The following is a 20,966-nucleotide window of genomic DNA, read 5'->3' on the forward strand; positions in this document are numbered from 1 at the left end:
AAGAGTTGGACGCAAATACTTTGCTGTACTTCGTGGCACGGCCTTCCTTTTTTTTAAAAAAAGTTCGGAGTCTCATGCACGTATTCAGTTGATTCGAGCAGCGGGGGCATCCGGCTGATCACCTCTGAAGTGGTAACCTGATCTGTACACCGTGGATCCTAGAAGGTAGGGAATGAAGCTTCGCCGCAAACAGGATACATGAAGCCCTTGCCTATAGACTTCTTCACGACCAATTTGGCGGGCACGGCTCACCGCTGCGAGAAGTGAGAGAGATCCATGAATGGCCAAACACATCTGTCCTTACCTGCATTGTGAAAGGATTCGTCTCGACCGGGAACGTTGACGATGAGCAGTGTCAAAGCTACTCAACAAAACCTCCAGAGTCTATTATAGACTTGACCTTAGACTTTCCTCGATTCACACAGATGCTTAGATAGCCTTGAAGTGCCAATCCGTTCAAGAATGATAACGTACCACAAAACCGTGATCTGGACATGATCCAAAATAAATGGAACGGAGAAACGGCCAAGTTACTGGCCCCAGGTCACAGGCGTAGTTGCTAGGCCACAATTGGCTTGAATCAAATCTGTGGAAAAAGAGAAGAATAACAATCACTAATGATGCCTTCTCCGTACTATTAGTAAGTAGTACAGATTTAGGCTGTGCCAGCATTGAATCATGCAGGGACTCGTGACCAGGGTCCATTGATTACTTAATGATTTGTAAGTTGGACTAGTTTCGGGTCGCTTCACGTTTGATACCGAGGAAGCAATTCGCGTCCACCTGAGTTTCAAGCTCCCCGAATTGCTATGTTCAAATGGCATTCTCCTATTTGCGTGTTTTTTTTGGTTATCTCCGTGTCTTCTGCATGTGCGATTGTACGTCCTAACTATACTAGGCCGGCATTGCCGCTATCCGGGACCTCGCTCAGCGCTCAGCCTCCGACTTATTGTTTTCGCGACCAAATCAACAGGTTTGTTTTCGAAGCGACACATTTTCCTAGATTCGACAGCATACAATATCCTGCATGGCTCCCTGGCACAGGACAGCCGCTTTCATGTGGTCAACGCTTGCTTTTCTTCTTTGTTTTGCTTTCGCGTTTGCTGCTGATCCCGGGCCAGAACATGCCATAAGCTACTTCGACAATGCACCAACTCGGTTGTTCTTTTTCGACGATACGACTGTGAGGCATTCATATCTCCCTCGGAGTTCACTCAATAATAATTCACTTGATCCTCTAGAGTGTGATATACCATGATGCCATCTTCGGGGAAATACATGTTTCTCATGATGAAGGCAAGACCTGGAAACGTGCAGATGACATACCACCTGGCGAGGCTGCAATGTTCATTGAGCATCCATTCAACAATCGCGTGGTGCGTTACTGTTCATATCTCTGCCTTGAACACACTGACGTAGATCTGACTGAATTCTATCTAGGCATTCGTATTAACAAATTCCTACACACATTACCGCACAGACAACCGCGGAAAGTCATGGCGCACGTTCAACGTCCCTGAGCTACTAGCCTATGTCGGATCACCACTCTCATTCCACTCAGATCCCAAAAAGTGGGAGTATACCCTCTTCCAGGCAACCAAATGTGACACAGTTTCCTCGGGAGAACAATGTCGAGATGTGGTACGTCCTTATTCATATTAATGAACATGTATTACTTGCATCTAAATTTTTATGTAGACATACTACACCAAAGATGGATTTGCCTCATCACCACAACTACTCCTAGATGACGTCTCCCGTTGTCAATTTGCTCACAGTACTAAGGACTTCAAACATGACGCTCACGAAGACCTCATCTACTGTGTCGCCTATGACTCTTCTGCTACGATCGGCTCGCACAATATTGCAAGCAGTCGTCTGTACTCTAGCACAGACTTTTTTGCCACCAAGCAGAACGAAGATCTTGGCATTGGCAAGAATGCCAAGGGTGTCGTGGTGTTTGCGATCGTGTCCAAGTTTGCTGTGGTTGTGCTCAAGGACTTGACGCCCGGCAGCGAGGGTGACATGCTATTCTATGTTACTGTGAACACCAAGGAATGGGCCAAGGCGCATTTCCCGCATACCTCCCAGGCGCGCTTGCGGGAGAACGCATATACCATCGTCGAATCTACAGTCCATTCTCTAGCAGTAGATATCGTCTTGCAAGACTTGACCACTGTCGGTACTCTGTTTGTCAGCAACTCTAACGGCACCTATTTTGTGGAGAGCTTGACGGACACGAATAGGAACGTAGCGGGGTACGTTGACTATGATACCATATATGGTGTCGATGGTGTTGGTATTGCCAATGTCATTGCTAATGCGCAAGACGTTGAGAGGAAGATGGCAGCCAAGCAATTACGGTCGGTCATCACATTTAATGATGGTGAGGAATGATGTTTCTTGTTTTATTTTGAAGTGACCTTACGTCTTCCCAGGCAGCTCATGGGATCCTCTTGTCGCTCCTCGCGGGACCTGCTCCTCCGAACCATGTTCCCTGCACTTGCACTCGGTAACAGACTTGCACGACTATGGCCCTGTTTTCTCGTCCCCCGCCCCTGGCTTCGCCATGGGCGTTGGTTCTGTTGGAAAGGCGCTCGCGCCATATGAGGAGAGCAACACCTACATGAGCACTAACGCCGGCCTGACATGGACCATGGTACGCGAAGGCGCATATCAATACGAATTTGGCGATTCCGGAACTGTCATCGTCATCGTCGACGATGAGCAACCTACCGACTCCATCATGTATTCCACGGATATGGGCCGGACCTGGTACGTCTTTCCACCCTGCCGCTTGCTGCGTGTGCATATGTGCTATCTTATTGAAATCCCCATAGGAACACGTACAATGTTGGGATCCAATTCCGTGCCAAGCGGCTGACGACGGTAACGGATTCGACATCTCAGAAGTTTCTTCTCCTCGGCCAGGTCACGCGGCAGTCCCAACAACCCAATGAGGGCCGCAATGCTGCCATCTACCTCGACTTTGCCACCCTCGGGCGCCGGAAGTGTGGTCCTAACGACAAGGAGTCATGGTATGCAAGAGCCAGTACTAAATCAGAGTGCATCATGGGTGCCAAGGTCTGTTACTGAGATGTAAACCTCGTCATGAGAATGGTCTTGCTGATATACTTTGAAGCAATGGTACACCAGGCGCAAGGCTAATGCAGATTGCTACATGGGCGAGAAGTTTCACGATCCGGAAGTTCATGATGATACGTGCCCATGTGAGGAACATGATTATGAGTGGTACGTCGTTCTTGGTTACTCTACCCATCGCAACTGCTCATGCGTTCTAGTGACTACAACTACGTGCGGAGCGATGGTAAATGTGTGCCTACGGGTCCAGAGCGCATACCTAGCACCCAGTGCACCCTTGGGACGCCCGACGAAAAGTACATGGGTTCATCGGGATATCGCAAGATCCCTGGGAACAAGTGTCAAGGTGGCTCTCGCATGGACAAGCCCGTATCTAAAGACTGTTCCGGAGGTGCGTGCTTCAGAAGCGATGGAGGGTCTATGTCTCATGCGCCATGCGTCATTTGCAGCTGAACCCCTTGAAGGAGCGATCGTTCACCAGATTGTATGACTCTGTTATGGCTTTTCTTCCCAGTATCGAAACTTACGATGTTGCAGCATCCATTCTTTAGTGATATTGTACAGAGCGCGTATTTCAGGGACTCGAAGGTGAGCGTCCTATACATCGTACCATATCAATACTTCAACTTACGTCTGCCTCTAGACCGTCCTCGTCCGTCTTGCCGACTTCACGATATGGCAATCTAGCAATGAAGGTTACACATGGGAGCAGAAGTTCCCAGAAGAGCGTTTCCTAGCGTTCTATATGCATACGCACAGCAACGAGCGCGCGTACCTTATCACTGACTCCAATAAGTTCTTCTACACAACAGACACAGGCCGCTACTGGCACTCCTCCGAAGCACCTTCGCCTCCCAACACCTTCGGGGCTCAAGTGCTCCGCTTCCAGACCAAGTCCGATTATCTCATCTGGATCGGTAATGCGGACTGCGAAGCAGGGTACAACTGTCGCGCGCAGGCTCAGTACACGTGGAACAATGGGCGGAATTGGCGGTTGGTGGAGGACTATGTCGTTAACTGTGACTGGGCACGCGATGGGGAGCTGCGGATCGATTCATCTCAGATCCTATGCGAGTCGTATGCGGACAAAAAAGGCTCGCAGGTGTTTTTCGGGAAAGACAATGCGTTGCAGCTTGTGTCTGGGACGGACTATTATGCGACAAAGACGAAGTTGTTTGACCATGTCGCGGGGTTCACCAAGTTTTCAGAGTTTTTGGTCGTGGCTGAGGTGAGTTTTTTTTGGTTGTTCTGTATGTGCGCTGTTGATTGACTGATTGTGTGCTTGCAGTACCTCCCGATGAGGGGCACGCTTAACCTCCAGGTCTCACTTGATGGACGGACGTTTGCCTCTGGGAACTTCCCTCCTGGCATGCATCCAGATTCTCACGTAGGCAGCTCGTCCTAACTCTACAAACGCTGGAATTGTTCATGATGTTCTCTAGGCATACACCGTCCTCGACTCAAGCACCAATTCTATCTTCCTACACATGACCATGAACGAGTTTCCAACGCCATGGGGCAACATGCTCAAATCCAACTCTAATGGAACTTACTTTGGCCTATCCATCGAGAACGTGAACAGGAACAATGAAGGCTTCGTCGACTTTGAAAAGCTTGCGGGGTTGGATGGCATTGCGATGGTCAACGTAGTGTCCAATCCTGCGGAGGCTGCGCTCACGGGACGTAAGGCTCTGCAGACGAAGATCACGCATAATGACGGTACGCCTTTTTCTCATGGGTATCTTTTGCCTCTCGTTGACGGTTGCATGTTGCATCAGGTGGTACTTGGAAGCCGCTTTCACCCCCTTCAGTAGATTCGTTGGGTGTGAAGTACCCTTGTAAATCAGCGGTATGTCGTGCTTTCTTTACCATTGCTGTCAATTGACCCATTTGGTCGTGTGTAGGGCTGCGCACTTCACGTTCACGGGTTTACAGAGCGCGTCGATGCCCGGGCAACATATAGCAGCCCATCCGTCGTCGGTGTGGTGATGGCAGTCGGGAACGTGGGTGATTCGCTCGCCACGTACACGGAGAGCGATACCTTCCTGTCCCGGGATGGCGGGTTCACATGGGAAGAAGTTCACAAGGATGCCCACCTCTGGAAGTTCGGCGACTCAGGGTCTATCATTGTGATCGTGAACGATGAGGAGCCGACGGACCACGTCCTGTTTACCACAGATGAGGGTCTCACTTGGCGAGAATTCAAGTTCACAACTGAGAAGATCAGAGTAAGGGATATTGTGACGGTGCCAGAGGATACAAGCCGGAAGTTCATGCTTCTGGGTCGTTACCCCGCGACGACCAGCTCGGTGATCGTGCACTTGGACTTCTCACCTCTCACGCATAAAAAATGTGAGTTGGGTGCTCTTTACTCGATGATTGATGTTGAACTCATTCTTCCAGGCCTCGTGGATAACGAAACCCCTGGACACGATGACTTTGAGCTGTGGAGCCCCAGCGAAGAAAGAGACTCGCTTTGCTTGTTCGGTCGACAGGTGAGTCGCCCCAACTTTTGTTTGTCCTTTGTCACCTATATCATATGCAGACGCTCTACCATCGCCGCAAACGGGATGTGAACTGTGTTGTTGGAGACACGCCCAAGGCACTGGACAACATTGTACGGAATTGCACATGTACGCTGGAGGACTTTGAGTGGTGAGTCACGGGTATGATGTCACGAAACTAATGTAAATCTGGGCACGAAAAACAGCGAATTCAACTATGTCCGCAACGGGGAAGGCAAATGTGTTCTTGTGCCGGGGACGACTCCACGACCACCTGATGATTCGTGTCGCAATGGAGAAGACTATTGGTATGAACGCACGCCATACCACAAGGTGCTCTACTCCACTTGTGAAGGCGGGAACCGCATAGACCGAGGCACGCAACACCTGTGTCCTGGCATTAATGGCCACGGCAAGATCTTCTGGACTATGGTGATTTTGCTCCCCTTTGAGATCGCAGCGCTTGTCGCATGGTGGTGGTACAAGGGCAGAACGGCGAAAGGGTGAGTGACATCTACATTATTTGTGCGTGTTGTATGCTTATTGTTGACACAGGGCGGCCCGTTTACCTGGAGGCAACTATTCGCGTGGGTCAGGGTCTGGTGTGATGGCTACGCTGGCATCTGTACCATGGTTCCTTCTCGGGCTTGCGGGCATCGCGGTCAAATATAGAGACTCAAACCGGGAATCTGTATGGATGGGCCACCGCGAGAGGGGTGGATATAGAGATGTACCTGTAGACGAGGATGCGCAGGCCGTCTATTTTGAGGATGAGGAATGAGCGGGGCAGAGGCCATACTTTGCCTCGACTATACATATTGATAGTCCATACTTGGCATACTTGCCCTTGTAAATCATATGCATGGCCAATTGCCTTTCCATGTATTCTAGTTCTTGTTTTTCGTTGGATATATATCATGTTGTGAGATGGCTTCATCCGATGGTATTTGATCGAGCGCTTGAATTGGACCAAGAGGATGACATTAGTACTTTGCAGTAAATAACACAGTGCATACAGTGATAGTGCGCAGGTACACATAGATCAAAGTCACCATGTTCGATTCAACGATTAATGGATAAGTTTAGCGTAATACGAAATATCGGGAGAAACGAGTTGAATTCAAGTTGAGCCTCAAGGCCTCATCTACAATAGGTTCCTGTCGATCGAGTTCTAATCTGAATAACTGAGTTATTTGAGCTCGTGAGAGGTACTGTAAAAGGAATATATCATCGATGCAACGAGTAAAGACTTCGCGCACGTCGGACGAGACATACCGACGACTTGCACCTTGTTTTGAAGCATTGGTCAGTGAGTAGCGGACGTGATATCCTCACCGCAAGCATTATCAAAGTTAAAAGTGGAGCCGGGTCGCAGGGTAACATGTAAGGCTGTGAGCTTCGATTTCACCGCGTTGCAGGGTAATCTGATGTCTGAATCAGTTGCGGATAACACTGAACTTGGAACCGAACAAAGAACCGAACCAATGGTCTTTGCTCAGCTTTAACCTTTGTCATGGAAGAGAACCTTGAAGGAAAAGAGTTTAGGCTGAGGGCTGAAGCTTCTACATCTAACATATGAAATTTGAATCTCAACGAATCGGTGAATCGCGCAATGATTTTCGAGTGGTACTAATCCGTCTTCGACGGACATGTTCTGAAAGTACGATTCTTCACAAGTTCTAAAAGCAGTCGGCCATGTTGATATTGTAGCATGGTATGTGCTGCATGCTCATTGCTCAAGACATGATAGAGGAATTAATTTCAGGATCATATCATGATATCGGCAACCGGAAAGCGTTTTTCACGCACCAAATGACAGACGGCATGACATTTATTTTCTGCAGAACATCTCCAATCGGTATCGGGGAATACAAATATGAACATATTGGAAGGCAGAATACAGTCAACAAAATACAAGTACAAGAGACATACAAGAAATAGATCAGAACCCCACATGTCCGTCATCTGCACGAAGATTTGAAAGTGTACAAAAAGATTTACATTCATTTGGTCACAACAGACAATAGGAAGGCTGGATGAGGTCCACGGGGGTGACGTTGGCCCCCGGTGGTTGAAAGGGCAATATAACTATGCAGAGTCAATGCCAGTGATGCGAGCTACTGTCGGATCCGGGTCTTGGTTATAGAGTGGACACAAACGATTCCATTCAGCTGTAAGACAGTTCAGCAATAGAAGTATGGATTCTTGACATATGGCCTACATGGCACAGGGTCCACATGCGCGGGGGTATCTGAGGGACTTTCCGCCATTACTACGGCGAAACCGCTGGATATGAAGGATTAGCCATTTCGTTCACAAGAAAATTTTCACGCATACCCTGCAAGGTGCCAGTCAATGTGACTGTTGTTCGAAGTTAGTATCCCCCGTGAAAGCTTGACAAAAATGATGACATACCAATGCAAAATCCATGGCCCAGAATTGTCGGTGGTCCATCGGATCACCATTTGTTGCCCAATGATCCCAGCGCTGACCACATCGCGGCGAACGGGGTTCACATAATTGAAGGTACTGCTGTCTGCACTCTGTACGACATCGAATGTATGCTAATAATCATGAGTACCAACCAAGCATGCCTTTGAAGCCATCGAAAACTTACCCCATGAAGGTGTATAGGATGCTAGTACAATATATGTCAGTCACGTAAATATCGAATGAACGGAAAAGACGTACAGGTCCACCTGGAGCGCTAACTATTGCCACCGTCAACTCTACCACTTTGTTGGCCTCGAGAATGTACACACTCCCGTTTGGGAGCAACTCAGAAGCGTCTTGAGCTCCACTAAGAATTTGGAGTAAAACAGGAACGGTGGGGTTTACGAATGTGACATCATTGACAGCGAAATCTGAGCCATTGAAGGAGACATTGAAGTTGAGGTTGATATCTGCGTTCCCGTACCCTGGAGTCCCAGCAGCACCGGTACTGTTCAGAGTATGCAAGTTGGTCTCTACCAATGGATTGTCGGCTGTCGTATTGACCGTGGTTGGATCAGCCTCTGGGGCACCTACGTAGCGTAGGATAGCAGTGTTCAATCCTCCGTCGTAAGTTGCATTCGCCGTACTAGGAAGAGCGCGTATCCAGTAGTTATCCACCGGCTGATCGGCTTCTAGAACTACAGAGTAGCGCTGAGCCGCAAAAATCTGGAGCTGATCTACCACCAGAGGTTCTGTCAGCTGTCCATCCGCTTCGATGACAGTCAAGTTGTGACCATCGATGGAGAATTGGACGTTGGAGTCGCATGACATTTGAACTAGACGCAAGCGATATCGCTTTCCCCGCGTGACATTGATCACAGCAAGATCAGACTGGGGTCCGCCAGCATAGCGACCGAGTCCATTGATGAGCATAGACTGAGCAACAGGTACAGTGCCGATCAAATCAGGGGATACAGTATGATACCTAGCGATCCTAATTTAATCGAGTAGATTATCCATGTTCGTAAAACTCACCAGTCGGCAAGCGTGATCACAGTACTTGCTGGAAACACATGATGGTCAGAAGGTTCATATGAACCAATTTATCGCTCACCATCGTCGATATCGTACATATATGCCAAAGGGTCTTCAGGGTCATAGATTACCAGGGGTCCCCTTAGACCATCGCACTGTTCCATAGGTCAGCCCTCTATTGCACATGCAAGGTTCGAATTATACTTGCATATTGGACGGAATAATGACTATGATACCAATAAGTGCCCGCCTGGTTTGGGGCGGAGAAAGAATGTAGAAAAGAGTGGTTCGGCGTAATGGGGCATTGTGTGACGAAGGCCACTCCATCGGCATAGTTCGTCCGATTCTGGAAGATGCCATGCCAGTGCTGCCATAAACAAGGTTAATTTTAACAACATCCATGATGATTTGAAACTGCTTACAACACTGGTAAGCACGAACATCGAGTCGTCGCTGAGTTGGTTGACCACCTCGATATTAAACTGATCTCCCTATTGTGAGGTCAGTACTGGCACCCGACAAGGAGGTTGAAAAAGTTCACCTTCTGGGCTGTAATCAAGGTTCCAGGAAATGTGCCATCGACAAGAGTTGTTCTGTCACAGATCAGGAATAAGTTTTGAGCACCGTGACAATAGACTCACGAGCGGTTGAAGCCATCTGGAGCGATGTCTTTATTGCTTATAGTTATTCTAGTTGTGGGACCATGTGGAGGGATCTGAGATAGTGGGTACTCTGAGCGAGATACCATAGCTGTAGCATTAATCGATGAGACAAGAGAGACGATTAGAAAAAGAATTAACATCGCGATTTTCAGGATAGACAGTGATACTGTCATTAGCGAGAATAGGATAAGATTATAATGCTCTCGCAGCTTTTATCTTGCAGCGGTAGATAGTCTTGAAGTGTTCTCGATCCGTTCAAGAATGATAACGTGCCACGAAACCGTGATTCGAACATGACCAGGAACAACGTAGACGGAAAAACGGCCAACTGGTTCCAGATGTAGTGCTAGGCAAAAATAGCTTGCATCAAGTCTCCGTGTGCAGAAAGAGAAGAATATCAATCACTAAAGGCGCCTCTCCGTCAAGTACGGCGACTTTGCGAGAGATTTAGGCTATCGGTTATAGGACAGAATAGTCACACACTATTAGATACTATGTGCTGGCATCTCTGCACAGAATTTTGAAAGGAGATGGCCGGATAGTCGAGGTACGATGAGGATGACCAAAGCTTGTGCCATTGTTGGATCGTGCAAGTCGAGCTGAAGTGTCCATAGAGGACTCGTGATAAATGGAAGGTAGGTTAGTTGCTAGCAGGTTATGACAGTGACTGTAATCGCGGTACTGAAGCACGACCACATACAGGCCGCGGCCCGCAGGTAGTGAAGTTGAAGTGAAATTTGGGCCTGGCTTATTATGGCCTGATGCCATGCCGAAAAACATCGCTAGTTAGTTATAGTCACTACAGCGTCGGCCTGGCTTCCACATGAATTGACGGATGGTTGGTTTAGTTAGTACTAGCTCGTCGAAATGGTAGCTGGCAGTGGAAGAAATGATAGGCTAAGGTTAGGGTCCGACTTGCCGTAATTGTAAATTGCAGGATTGATTACTTAATTGGGCTACCAGTGAAGATCGCAAGCTATACATGCATGAACCGCAGACGTCGTTTCTGCTGAATCGTGCTTTGAAACACAACTTCTTCCGAGCTCCACATACGATTGCCATGGACCTCCCCTCATTGCAAATCAACAGGGGTGCTTATGTATTCCCGAATTTCCCGAAGTTCCAATGCATATTTATGCTGTTTGTATCTCTTTTATCATGGCGTCTTGCTCGTACCGGTACCGGTAGACTACTGTTCACACCCGTTTAAACGTTTAAGACCAATTGCAAATCAGGTACATATTTGAAAAGTGCGTTACTTCTGGCTAAATCATGCGATCGCATCCAATACGACTTTCACATAGGCGGAAGGGTTCCCTTAATCTAGCACCAGTGTGACCAGTAACCTTGGAAGCAATTCGCATCCACCTGAACTCCACATGTTCTCCGAATCGCTCAAGCGCTCACTAGATAGTGACCAACGACCACTTGGCAGTTGCATGTGTTCTTTGCTTATCTCCACCTCTACTCCTCCTTTTGCAATTGTGTTCTACTTTTTCGAATCCGTGACCATTCATTTCTTTCCTAACTATACCGTACCATCATTCAGCGTCCACGTGTCCGTCTTCATCGTAGATTCGTGGAGGTTAACGTTCAGATCTCAGTTCCTCATACCGGAGAGATAGGCTACATTGCCTGCCGTGCTACATTTTCTTTCAATCGGATCAGCGCGTTCAAGCTGGGCCGTATTGAAATTGAAAACAGTTTCCCCTGAGACCTCCTTATGCGACGACATTCAACGGATGTCAAGGGCTGACACTGGAGAAAGCCGTGCTAGACGCACAGATTCGTTCGCACATGGACAGCTATATACTTCACTTTCAATAGTATGACGTCGTCGAGACATTCGAACCCTATTTCCAAGAGAAAAACAACAGCAAACGTAGTGTAGAGACATCTCTTATTGTTACTCACGCTACAAGATGCCCAAAGCTGAACGAAGCGCTTGTCGACAGTAAACGACGTTGGTGCCGATAGTTTTGTATCGTGCAAACGAATGAAATCGCAAGGCTCGTACAACTGGTCGCTAATAAGTTATCTTGGGGGTGTCTTTACAAATAAAACTGGGAGGTCCTCTCGGGCAAGCGTCTTCTACGGTCCTTCTGGTGCAGCAGAAGGTGGTCGAGGCCGGTCTTCAACAGAGAGGTTGGGTAGCTCGATGGTAGGTGATTGATCCTGATCGGAAGGCGGGATATCGATGCCATACGGCTGACGCTCTGGAATACTTGATGGTTGATTAAGCTGCTCTTGGGCTAGGTGTGCAATGTCGGCGAAAGGACTCTGCACCTAAGTCATGTGAGTTGTGGTTGTGTCGTAAGAATAGATCACACTCACCTAGGGACAGCAGACCGAACATGACACAACAAACTTCTGTGTCCGGCACTCTGTACTGCATCGTGACAGGAGGGGCAAGAATTTTTGATGGTGCAGCAGCAACGAAGGTGCATGTACCATGCAACCCGCCGACAGTGGTTATCTGGCCCTGCTTGTGCTTGGTGGTTGACTTGGTTGTCAAACGCCAAAGATCATGCAACTTTGAGAACAAGCACGAGACCACAGTCTGTTGAATCGTCTTTGTTGACCTTCGATGAGCTTTGCTTGATCCTGACTGATGAGCGGTGCCGAAGAAACATGCGGATTACTAGGAGCCTCGATTGATCCAGGTAACCTGGGCCAGACGGCATCAGGATTCAGGAAGTTCCAACTTCAACGTTTCAACCTTGACCAATCAGGGCATGACAAAGTTTTGACCCTAACCTTAGCCTATCCATCTCTTTCTATCACCATTCTGACGAGCTAGTACCACGACTTGACCAGTCACCGCTGTACTTCATAGCATCAATGGCTTCAACCAAACCAACCAACCAACCAATGACATGCAACGTTGACTGACCCTCAGTGCTTCTATCCCTACTTGTCGCAGCTCAACCTTCTCATGAGGATACCCTCGACATATCCTTTTAAAATTTAGACACCGTCTCTTTCCTTCACAGATAGTTTGCAGACAAAATTTAATCACCACGGTGAATCGAGCTTGATGTTTTTGGATAGCTGTGCTTCAGTTTGGACACGATTGGGCCGCTGCGCCGCGCCGCGACGGCTCTGACCTTGTGAAATATGTCGGGTCATGGACACCTTGGTTTCAATCCCTTGACTTGCCGACACTACTGCTTTATCCTTTCCTTTATCCTCGGGCTCCCGTGTGTGTACTAATGCCTCCAGTTAACTCGCAGTAGATTCTTAATGGCTCCCTCGCTTATAGACCACTTAGCCGAGCCCTGTGAAGCCAGGTCCAAGCCATTATCATGGGCCTGGTTTATGAGGCATGAGGCAATGCCAAGCACGTCACTAGTCGCTGCAGCGGCGCCCCGGCTTCCAACATCGACATCAACCGAGTCACTATTTGCCTGCGATCGTGGATTTGGTACCGCAATCATGGTCACTGTCATAGCCTGCCAGCAAATAACCGACCCTCCATTGGTGACGAGTCCTCGAAGGTCACTTCAGCTCCGCTCGCACGATCCAATAACTGCACAACCCTTGGTCATCATCATCACACCTCAACTATCATCAAGACTGCCGGCTGTCTTTTGTCAAAATTCCGTGCCGAAACATCTAAGTTCCTAGCGCATAGTCGGCACCACCAAAGTCCCGACATGCATTAGCACCTTGTACCTCACAGCCTGCGACCGTTTCTCTCCGACAAATGCTAGCCTGATACTCTCGCATGGCCGCTGTACTTCACGGAGAGGCACCACCAGTGATTGACATTCTTTTTTTTCCTGCGCATGAGAGTTGATTCAAGCTGTTGTGGTATCCTAGCACTAATAGCTGGGGTCAATTGGCAGTTTCGCCGTCTGAGTTATTTTGGATCGTGTCTTAGTCATGGTGTCGTGGTACGTCCTTGAAGGCCCATCGACAGATCGTTGATAAGTCCAGGAGAAGTACACCGTTGACATGTGGATAACAGGGGTGCTGAGAAACCGTCTTCGGCGCAATCACACACCGATACAATCGAGAGGTACCAATTACTTCGAACGAGAACGAAAGCTATCTACTGCTGCAAGATAAAAGCTGCGAGGACATTATAATGTTTTCTTACTACTACTCTCGCGAACGATAGCATTGCCACTTATCGCGATGTTTATTCTGTTTCTGGTCGTTTCTCTCATCTCATCGATTAATGCTACATCCATAGTATCTCGCTCAGAGTCCTACCCACTATCTCAGCCCGCTGTACATGGTCCCAAAACTAGATTAGTCATAGGTAACGGACGCATCGCTCCTGATGGATACAATGTCGAAGGCGTCAACCGTTCGTGAGTCTATTATCACGGCACTCAAAACTCATTCCTGATCCTTGACAGAACAACTCTCGTCGATGACGCATTTCCTGGAACTTTGATCACAGGCCAGAAGGTGAAATTTTGTTGATCTCCTAGTCGGGCGCCAGTGCTCACCTCACATCAGGGAGATCACTTTGATATTGATGTGGTCAACATGCTCAGCGACCACTCGATGTTCAATGTTACCAGTGTCGTAAGCAGTGTCAAATCATCGATGTTGTCAAAACTAACATTATTTGCGGCAGCACTGGCATGGCATCAACCAGTATAAAACGAACCATGCCGATGGGACGTCCGACATCACACAATGCCCCATTACGCCAAACCACTCATTTTTATATTCTTTCTCCGCCCAGAACCAGGCGGGCACTTTCTGGTACCACAGTCATTATTCTGTTCAATACGCAAGTATCACTCGCGGCTGCCATGCAGAGGGCTGACCTATAGAACAGTGCGATGGTCTCAGGGGACCCCTGATAATCTATGACCCTGAAGACCCTTTGGCATACATGTACGATGTCGACGATGGTGAGCGAGAAATTGGTTCATATGAACCTTCTGACCATCATGTGTTTCCAGCAAGTACTGTGATCACGCTTGCCGACTGGTGAGTTTTACGAACGTGGATAATCTGCTCGGTTAAATCAGGATCACTAGGTATCATGATGCAGCCCCCAAATTGCGCGGCAATATATCTTACGCCGATTCTATGCTCATCAACGGAGTCGGTCGTTATCATGGTGCTGAGGGACGCCGGACTAAGCCTGCTGTGATCACTGTCACGCCAGGAAAGCGATATCGCTTGCGCCTGATTCAAATGTCATGCGAAGCTAACGTTCAATTCTCCATCGATGGCCACAACTTAACTATCATCGAAGCAGATGGAGAGCTGACGGAACCTCTGGTAGTAGACCAACTCCAAATTTTGGCGGGTCAGCGTTACTCCGTGGTTCTAGTAGCCGATCAGCCAGTGGATAACTACTGGGTACGCGGTATTCCCAACTACAATCAAACCTATAATGGCTCTGCTATCCTACGCTACCAAGGTGCCACAGAGGCCGAACCGACTACGGTCGATACCCCACCTACGAACCCATTGCAAGAGACCAATTTGCATGCTCTAATAAATCCCGGTGCTCTAGGCATTCCAGAGTATGGTAAAGCAGATATCAACATTACCCTCGAGGTTTCCTTCGATAATTCAACTTTCCAATTCCATGTCAATGATGCCACATTCGAATCCCCTCCTAGTCCTGTTCTATCCCAAATTCTTGAAGGAACAAACGCTTCTCAGCTGCAACCACACAAGAGTGTATATGCTCTCAAGGCCAATCAAGTGATAGAGTTGACGATAAAGATGATAAACGCTCCAGGTGGACCTGTACGTCTTTTCCATTCATTCGATATTTACGTGACTAATACAGACTTATATTATACCAGCATCCCATGCACCTCCATGGGGTAAGTTCACTGTGACTTCGGAGGCATGTTTGGCTGGTACTCATGATTATTAGCATTCATTTGATGTCGTACAGAGCGCAGACAGCAGTACCTTCAATTATGTGAACCCTGTTCGCCGCGATGTGGTCAGCGCTGGGAGCGATGGGCAGCAAACGGTGATCCGATGGGTCACCGACAATTCTGGTCCCTGGTTCGTGCATTGGTATGACATCAATTCTATCAAGCTGTCAAGAAGGGTGCTGACTCTGAATAACAGTCACATTGACTGGCACCTTGATGAGTATGTGTGTGAATCTTCCCGTGAACGAAATGGCTAATCCTTCATATCCAGAGGCTTTGGGGTGGTAATGGCGGAAAGCCCCTGGGATACTCCCGCACATGTGAGCCCCGTGCCAGGTAGGTCATACGTCAAGAATCCGTTCTTCTATTGCTGAACTGCTTTACAGACGAATGGAAACGCTTATGTCCAATCTATAACGAATACATGAGACCCACCCTGACAGGATCTGAGGGAGATTTAGATCTTGATTGAACAACCGCCAATGTCATGTTAGTGGAAGGAGCACTTTCGTTCTACTCAATAACGATGTTATTTGACCATTTTATTTCGTGCACAAGATGTCAGACAACAAATAAATCAGGCACGTTATTGACTGGACATTTTGTTTGCTATTCTATTTCGTACTCGGCATACTGTGTTCGAGGTTTTCTATGCAAGAGAGCTGTAGCTGAGTGAGGCCGTTGAAGTTGAACGCAACAGTGCTCAATATCGCGAACGCTGATGCTGACATGGACTGGCAAGAAACAGCGAAACCAAGTCTTAAAATGCTTCGCTGGAGAGATGTGGAGACGGTGGCCGAAGAATGTTCTGCTTTCTGCCATATGCCCGTGACACATTTTTAGCATTCAGATCAGAGACAAGCATGGAAATGGGAAGGCGCTGGTGCTCAGCGTTCAGTGCCAAGAGTCAGTCGATTAGCGGAGAAAATCATCAGAAAAAGGTGAAGCAAGCGAGACAGCCGAAAAATGGTCGAGAGGTGGGCATAAATGAGTTCGGACAAGCAATAATGAATGTAGACAAAACAAAATGGCTAGAGATTAGCACTAGTGCATGCAAGCGACGACGAGTGCAGAGAAAGTGAGAGTGAGTTGAGACAACGTGCATACACCTTATACTCCCTAGTGCTTGGTTCCATTTAGTTTGCCGATGGGCATTGCAAGAAGTGTGTAGCGCAGCGAGTGCGAAATGGGTGGTCCGAGACGATGAATGTTGAGAGTATGCTGATAACGAATGCGAAGATGAGATTTTGATACTTGTTATATTTATTATTGCTTCCAGTAAAACTGTACATGGGTACTTGTACTTGCAAAACAGTAAGAGCCTCAGGTATGGCTAGGCCGAACGATTATGTGAAGGTGGAAGCAGAAGGGAGTGGCGCTGCACGTGACAGGGTAGAATAGTAATGATGAGAAAGAGGGTAAGAGAAAGGAATCAGTACAGTATAGGACCGGCATTTGAGCCAGCACCGTCATTTGAGCCAAACAGCTACCACACACTCAACATTTGCTTATTGACACATCGGATAGCACAGATATATTCTAAATACATGCATCTGAGATACTGTCGAGTAGAAATGAAAAAAAAATTGTATATGCATGCTACAGGTCAGAAACATGCCCTCTTTTGGCACTAATCAATGCAGCGAGAAGGAAGTATTCAATTATCAATGTCAAAAATCCTGCCAAATGAAAGATCTATATCCCTAGTACAGTTTCAGTACAATGATATATGTCCTACACACAACAACATGCTGCCACTGGGATCCCGGACGAGGGTCTCAAAATCCATTATCAAATGTGTTTATCAGGACAAGATTGCGAAACTAACCCAATTTGGACTTTTGTTTACAGGCTCGATGAACACCATCCTGCAGTCATATTCTGCATATCTCAGTCATGGTTGGTCGTCCAAAATCAGTCACCAGGAAAAAACAACTTGCTAGGCAAGAGCAAGAGATTGCCATTACTCGAGCCATCAATGAGTACCGTGCCGAGCAGAGAAAAGATCAGCCTACCAAAAGCCTCCGTGCCATCTGTCGAGAAGTCCAGGAGGAATATCGAGCAGAAACTGGGAAACCAGTGGTCGTTGACCACATGACTGTCTCGCGTCGACTTGCAGGGAATAGAAGCAGCGCCCAGTACATGGCAGAGGAAAGAGCATGGTTAAAATCAGAGGAGGCAGAGAAGGTTGTTGAGTATTGTCTTGAACTTGGACGTCGTGGATTTCCGATTGGTCATCGTCGACTCAAGGAACATGTTGATGCCATTCTACGAGCACGACTTAAGGAAAAGTTCCCAGCTGAAGGAGTAGGAAAAAATTGGACTGACCGGTTTGTTGAAAAACACATGGACAAGCTTGGTGTTACGTCAACTGTAGGTCGGCGTGTGCGAACTAGGATAGGTCTTCTCAGCGACGACTCGAGTGAGTCTACTGAAGCTGAGCGTGGTCTGGCCTTGACGGAACGTCAAGGATTCCTCCGGCGATCTCGGTAAGACGGCGCTCGTCGAGATGCAGGGCTAGCGGATACGTGCAAAGTCGTACGGGGACGATGATGAAGTGCGGTCTCACACAAGGAAGCGGTTAAGCTAAGATGAGCAAGTTCTTGGTAGAACCTAGTAGATTAAAGTGAAGTTCAATCTACAACAATGTGCCTACTTATACATAGTGTATGTAGGTGTTCAAGCTCAGTCTGTAATCTATAGTATATCGTACATCTGAGATAACCAGACATGAGGTTAGATAAAGTACATGAGGCTTAGCCTCTTAATCATACATGCAGCGCCAAGTGCAGCTGCGCATAGGTACAGGAAGCGCCAAGCGCTCCGGGTCTTCATACATGAGGCGCCAGGGGCGCTCCGGATCTTCATGAAGCGACATGCTGTATACATGCGCTGATCTAGGGTGTCCATGAGGCGTACAGCCTCCATGGAACAGGTACAAGGCCGTCTAGGCCAGGGGCGGGGTCATAGCGCCTTGAGGCGGGGTCATAGCGGTCCAGACCGCTGTCTTTCTAGGCGCAGGCGGCGCACCGCCGCGCGGGGAGTCTAGCAGAGCGGGGGCAGGTGTAGGGAGAGCTGGGGCTCTAGTAGGTGTTACAGATCCCTGTAACACTTGGCAGATTCTGGACTCGATCTCTTGACACCGCTCATGGTCGCGCTGTCAATCCCACAACTCATGATCAATGGTTCACACTACTAGAAGGTGCTATGACATCACTGGGTATAGAAGAAGATTGCATTTGGGCAGCAGACGAGACTGGATTCCAGCCAGGTGGTGGAAACAAGGAGCGTGTTTTTGGTCCTTCTGGGGCAAAGATTCAGTACCAACAACGAGATGGAAATCGAGAGAACATCACCGTTATGGTTACAATCTGTGCAGACGGCACCGAGATACCACCCACTGTCATATACAAGGGTAAAGCTTTTGGAACCCAGTGGCATCATAATAACAATCTGGGGGCATCGTGAGTACTTGCTATCTACAGGGGATGTACTGTGACTCATTGCATGGGCAACTCGCAGCACAGGAAGAGGCGAAGAATAATTCAAAAAAACGCGGGAAGTTAATGGGAAATGGCTTACCTTGTTATCTGAGTGGAGATGCTTTCTACACGCGAGTTGTCGACCATGAGAAAGCAGCAGCAGATGAAGAAGTGGCCAAGCAAGCTCGAAAAGAGGGGAGAGAACAACGTGCTGCAGTTTTGGAGGAGTGGAAGAAGACGGAAGAAGCAAGAAAGAAGCGTAACAGGGAATTAAAGGGGAAGTATCAAATGGACTTGGAGCGGTGGAAGGAGGAAAAAGAACTCGCGAAGTTGGAGAAGCGTCGGCTGGCGTGGAAAAAGCCAACGCGAGGTAAATTGGAGGCGCCGTTACCTAAACCGGTACTTGCGGAGGGCACTGCAGGTGACGAGCTTGATGTTGACGGTGATGACTATGAGAATGCCAGTGACGAGGATGAAGAGGAGTAGTAGTAACTAACCTGAGAATCATTATGACACGATAATCCGAGTTGGCGCTTAGATGTGCGCTATATCCATTTTAGGGCTGGCTCAAGTGGTGAAAAAAACAGATATCGAGACATTTTACTGATCATTGCATTGCACACTCGTCACCCATTTGATTGCTCTATAGTGTTGCATTAGTATGGTCATTGTATAACTAAACATAACTGTCACATCAGATTTTTGTTTAATGGAGGAGTGTTAACTTGAGACGGCCAACAAAATTCGCTGGCTCAAATGCCGGTCCTATACTGTACTGGGTGTACGAATATCGTGTAGCCCAAGTGACGAGAGTCGTATAGATAATTTATTGACAGATTCCAAGCCGGTGGGCTGCGAGTGGGGTGACAGTGACGAGAAAAGGGTGTTAAGGGTTGAACGAATCGGTAGCGACGAAGGATCAGCGGGACGGAGATTGTGCTGAAGTGCTGATTGATGACGCCAGTGAGCTGAAATCATGGCTGCGGTAAATTGGCGGTAAACGTTGGTAATCCTTACAGCATATTACTTTCTTAAACTAGTACTAGATGGTCCCACGAGTCCGTGTGTCCCAAGAGTCCGCGCATTGACTCTAGCACACGCAATTCTGTACAGAATCCTTATCCATGATAGATCTGGATTCGCCCAAACATAATACACACTGCCATATATATTTTTTGAAGAAAATCGAAGTAGATCTTGTTCCATGGGCAACTTATCAGTGCGAGAGGCATAGAAGGCTCACTCTAAAGGTCAGATCTCCACATATAATTCTGGAATATTGTGAGATGGTTATATACATGATTAGAGAATACTAAAACAAATTTATTCGGGGCACATGCTTGTCAGGATCATCTGCGATAAAGAAATAAGCCCCAGACGTGACAATCTGCCCAAAGCGTGACATAGAGACTGTGTAATCAAAACTCCACAATGCCGAAATGCTTTACACAGGCACAACTTCACAACATTTAAACGGTGCGAATTCTGCGGAGCGTGAAAAGGCATCGCGGCAGACGTGTGACATAGTGTGACGAAGTGCGCGAACTCTAGGGAAAATGCACTTTTCTGCGCGGTAACTCTCCGCTGGACTCAACACGTCAATTTTCGAAAAAAAAACTAGCAGAGGTTGTACTTTCGATGTCACGCTATCGAACTGTCAAAGAATTAATTTTGTTTGTTTGTGCGATGTGGAGTAATAACCGTTTTGCCAAAAATGCGCGAACTCCCGTGGACATCTAGTATAGTAAGAACTGTTGAGTCACTGTACACATAATAATCAATCGATTATGTAACCAATCACGACACTTCTCCTTCTAGTACCAACCATTCCGACGAGCTAGTACTAACCAACCAACCATACCACATAGAAGCCAGGCCGAC

The 20,966-nt window shown here is 47.7% G+C and overlaps 4 protein-coding genes across 4 annotated transcripts; 3 read left to right on the top strand and 1 right to left on the bottom strand.

Annotated features, from left to right (window-relative positions):
* Nucleotides 1-951: 951 nt before the first annotated feature.
* On the top strand, nt 952-6,387 carry F5147DRAFT_834477 (uncharacterized protein; the record flags this gene model as incomplete). The annotated part of the gene is made up of 19 exons (XM_041443913.1): nt 952-1,183; nt 1,242-1,376; nt 1,441-1,641; nt 1,699-2,386; nt 2,439-2,775; nt 2,841-3,084; nt 3,143-3,252; nt 3,303-3,493; nt 3,552-3,586; nt 3,640-3,690; nt 3,746-4,330; nt 4,391-4,489; nt 4,545-4,821; nt 4,881-4,951; nt 5,007-5,454; nt 5,506-5,597; nt 5,648-5,757; nt 5,813-6,109; nt 6,162-6,387. The coding sequence occupies exons 1-19, from the start codon at nt 1,028-1,030 to the stop codon at nt 6,385-6,387; spliced, it is 4,353 nt and encodes a 1,450-aa protein (XP_041296577.1). The 5' UTR covers nt 952-1,027.
* A 1,084-nt stretch (nt 6,388-7,471) lies between these two features.
* F5147DRAFT_821943 (Cupredoxin) lies at nt 7,472-9,777 on the bottom strand (the record flags this gene model as incomplete). The annotated part of the gene is made up of 12 exons (XM_041443722.1): nt 7,472-7,777; nt 7,828-7,892; nt 7,944-7,967; nt 8,022-8,170; nt 8,224-8,244; nt 8,298-9,024; nt 9,075-9,102; nt 9,154-9,229; nt 9,283-9,441; nt 9,497-9,565; nt 9,616-9,667; nt 9,716-9,777. Coding segments are annotated over 12 exons (1,515 nt in total), but the record flags the coding sequence as incomplete, so codon positions are not given.
* Nucleotides 9,778-13,876: 4,099 nt separating this feature from the next.
* Nucleotides 13,877-16,142, top strand: F5147DRAFT_758770 (laccase; the record flags this gene model as incomplete). Its single annotated transcript, XM_041440416.1, has 12 exons — nt 13,877-14,055; nt 14,104-14,155; nt 14,207-14,275; nt 14,328-14,490; nt 14,530-14,610; nt 14,662-14,689; nt 14,740-15,463; nt 15,523-15,543; nt 15,597-15,745; nt 15,800-15,823; nt 15,875-15,939; nt 15,990-16,142. 12 exons carry the CDS (start codon nt 13,877-13,879, stop codon nt 16,073-16,075), a joined length of 1,641 nt encoding a protein of 546 aa, XP_041296579.1. The 3' UTR covers nt 16,076-16,142.
* A 2,949-nt stretch (nt 16,143-19,091) lies between these two features.
* On the top strand, nt 19,092-19,571 carry F5147DRAFT_821954 (uncharacterized protein; the record flags this gene model as incomplete). The annotated part of the gene is made up of 1 exon (XM_041443723.1): nt 19,092-19,571. The coding sequence occupies one exon, from the start codon at nt 19,092-19,094 to the stop codon at nt 19,569-19,571; it is 480 nt and encodes a 159-aa protein (XP_041296580.1).
* Nucleotides 19,572-20,966: the final 1,395 nt, after the last annotated feature.

The sequence above is a fragment of the Suillus discolor genome, assembly GCF_016758755.1.
Source record: "Suillus discolor strain FC423 chromosome Unknown F5147scaffold_9, whole genome shotgun sequence".
In the NCBI taxonomy this organism is placed as follows: Eukaryota; Fungi; Basidiomycota; class Agaricomycetes; order Boletales; family Suillaceae; genus Suillus; species Suillus discolor.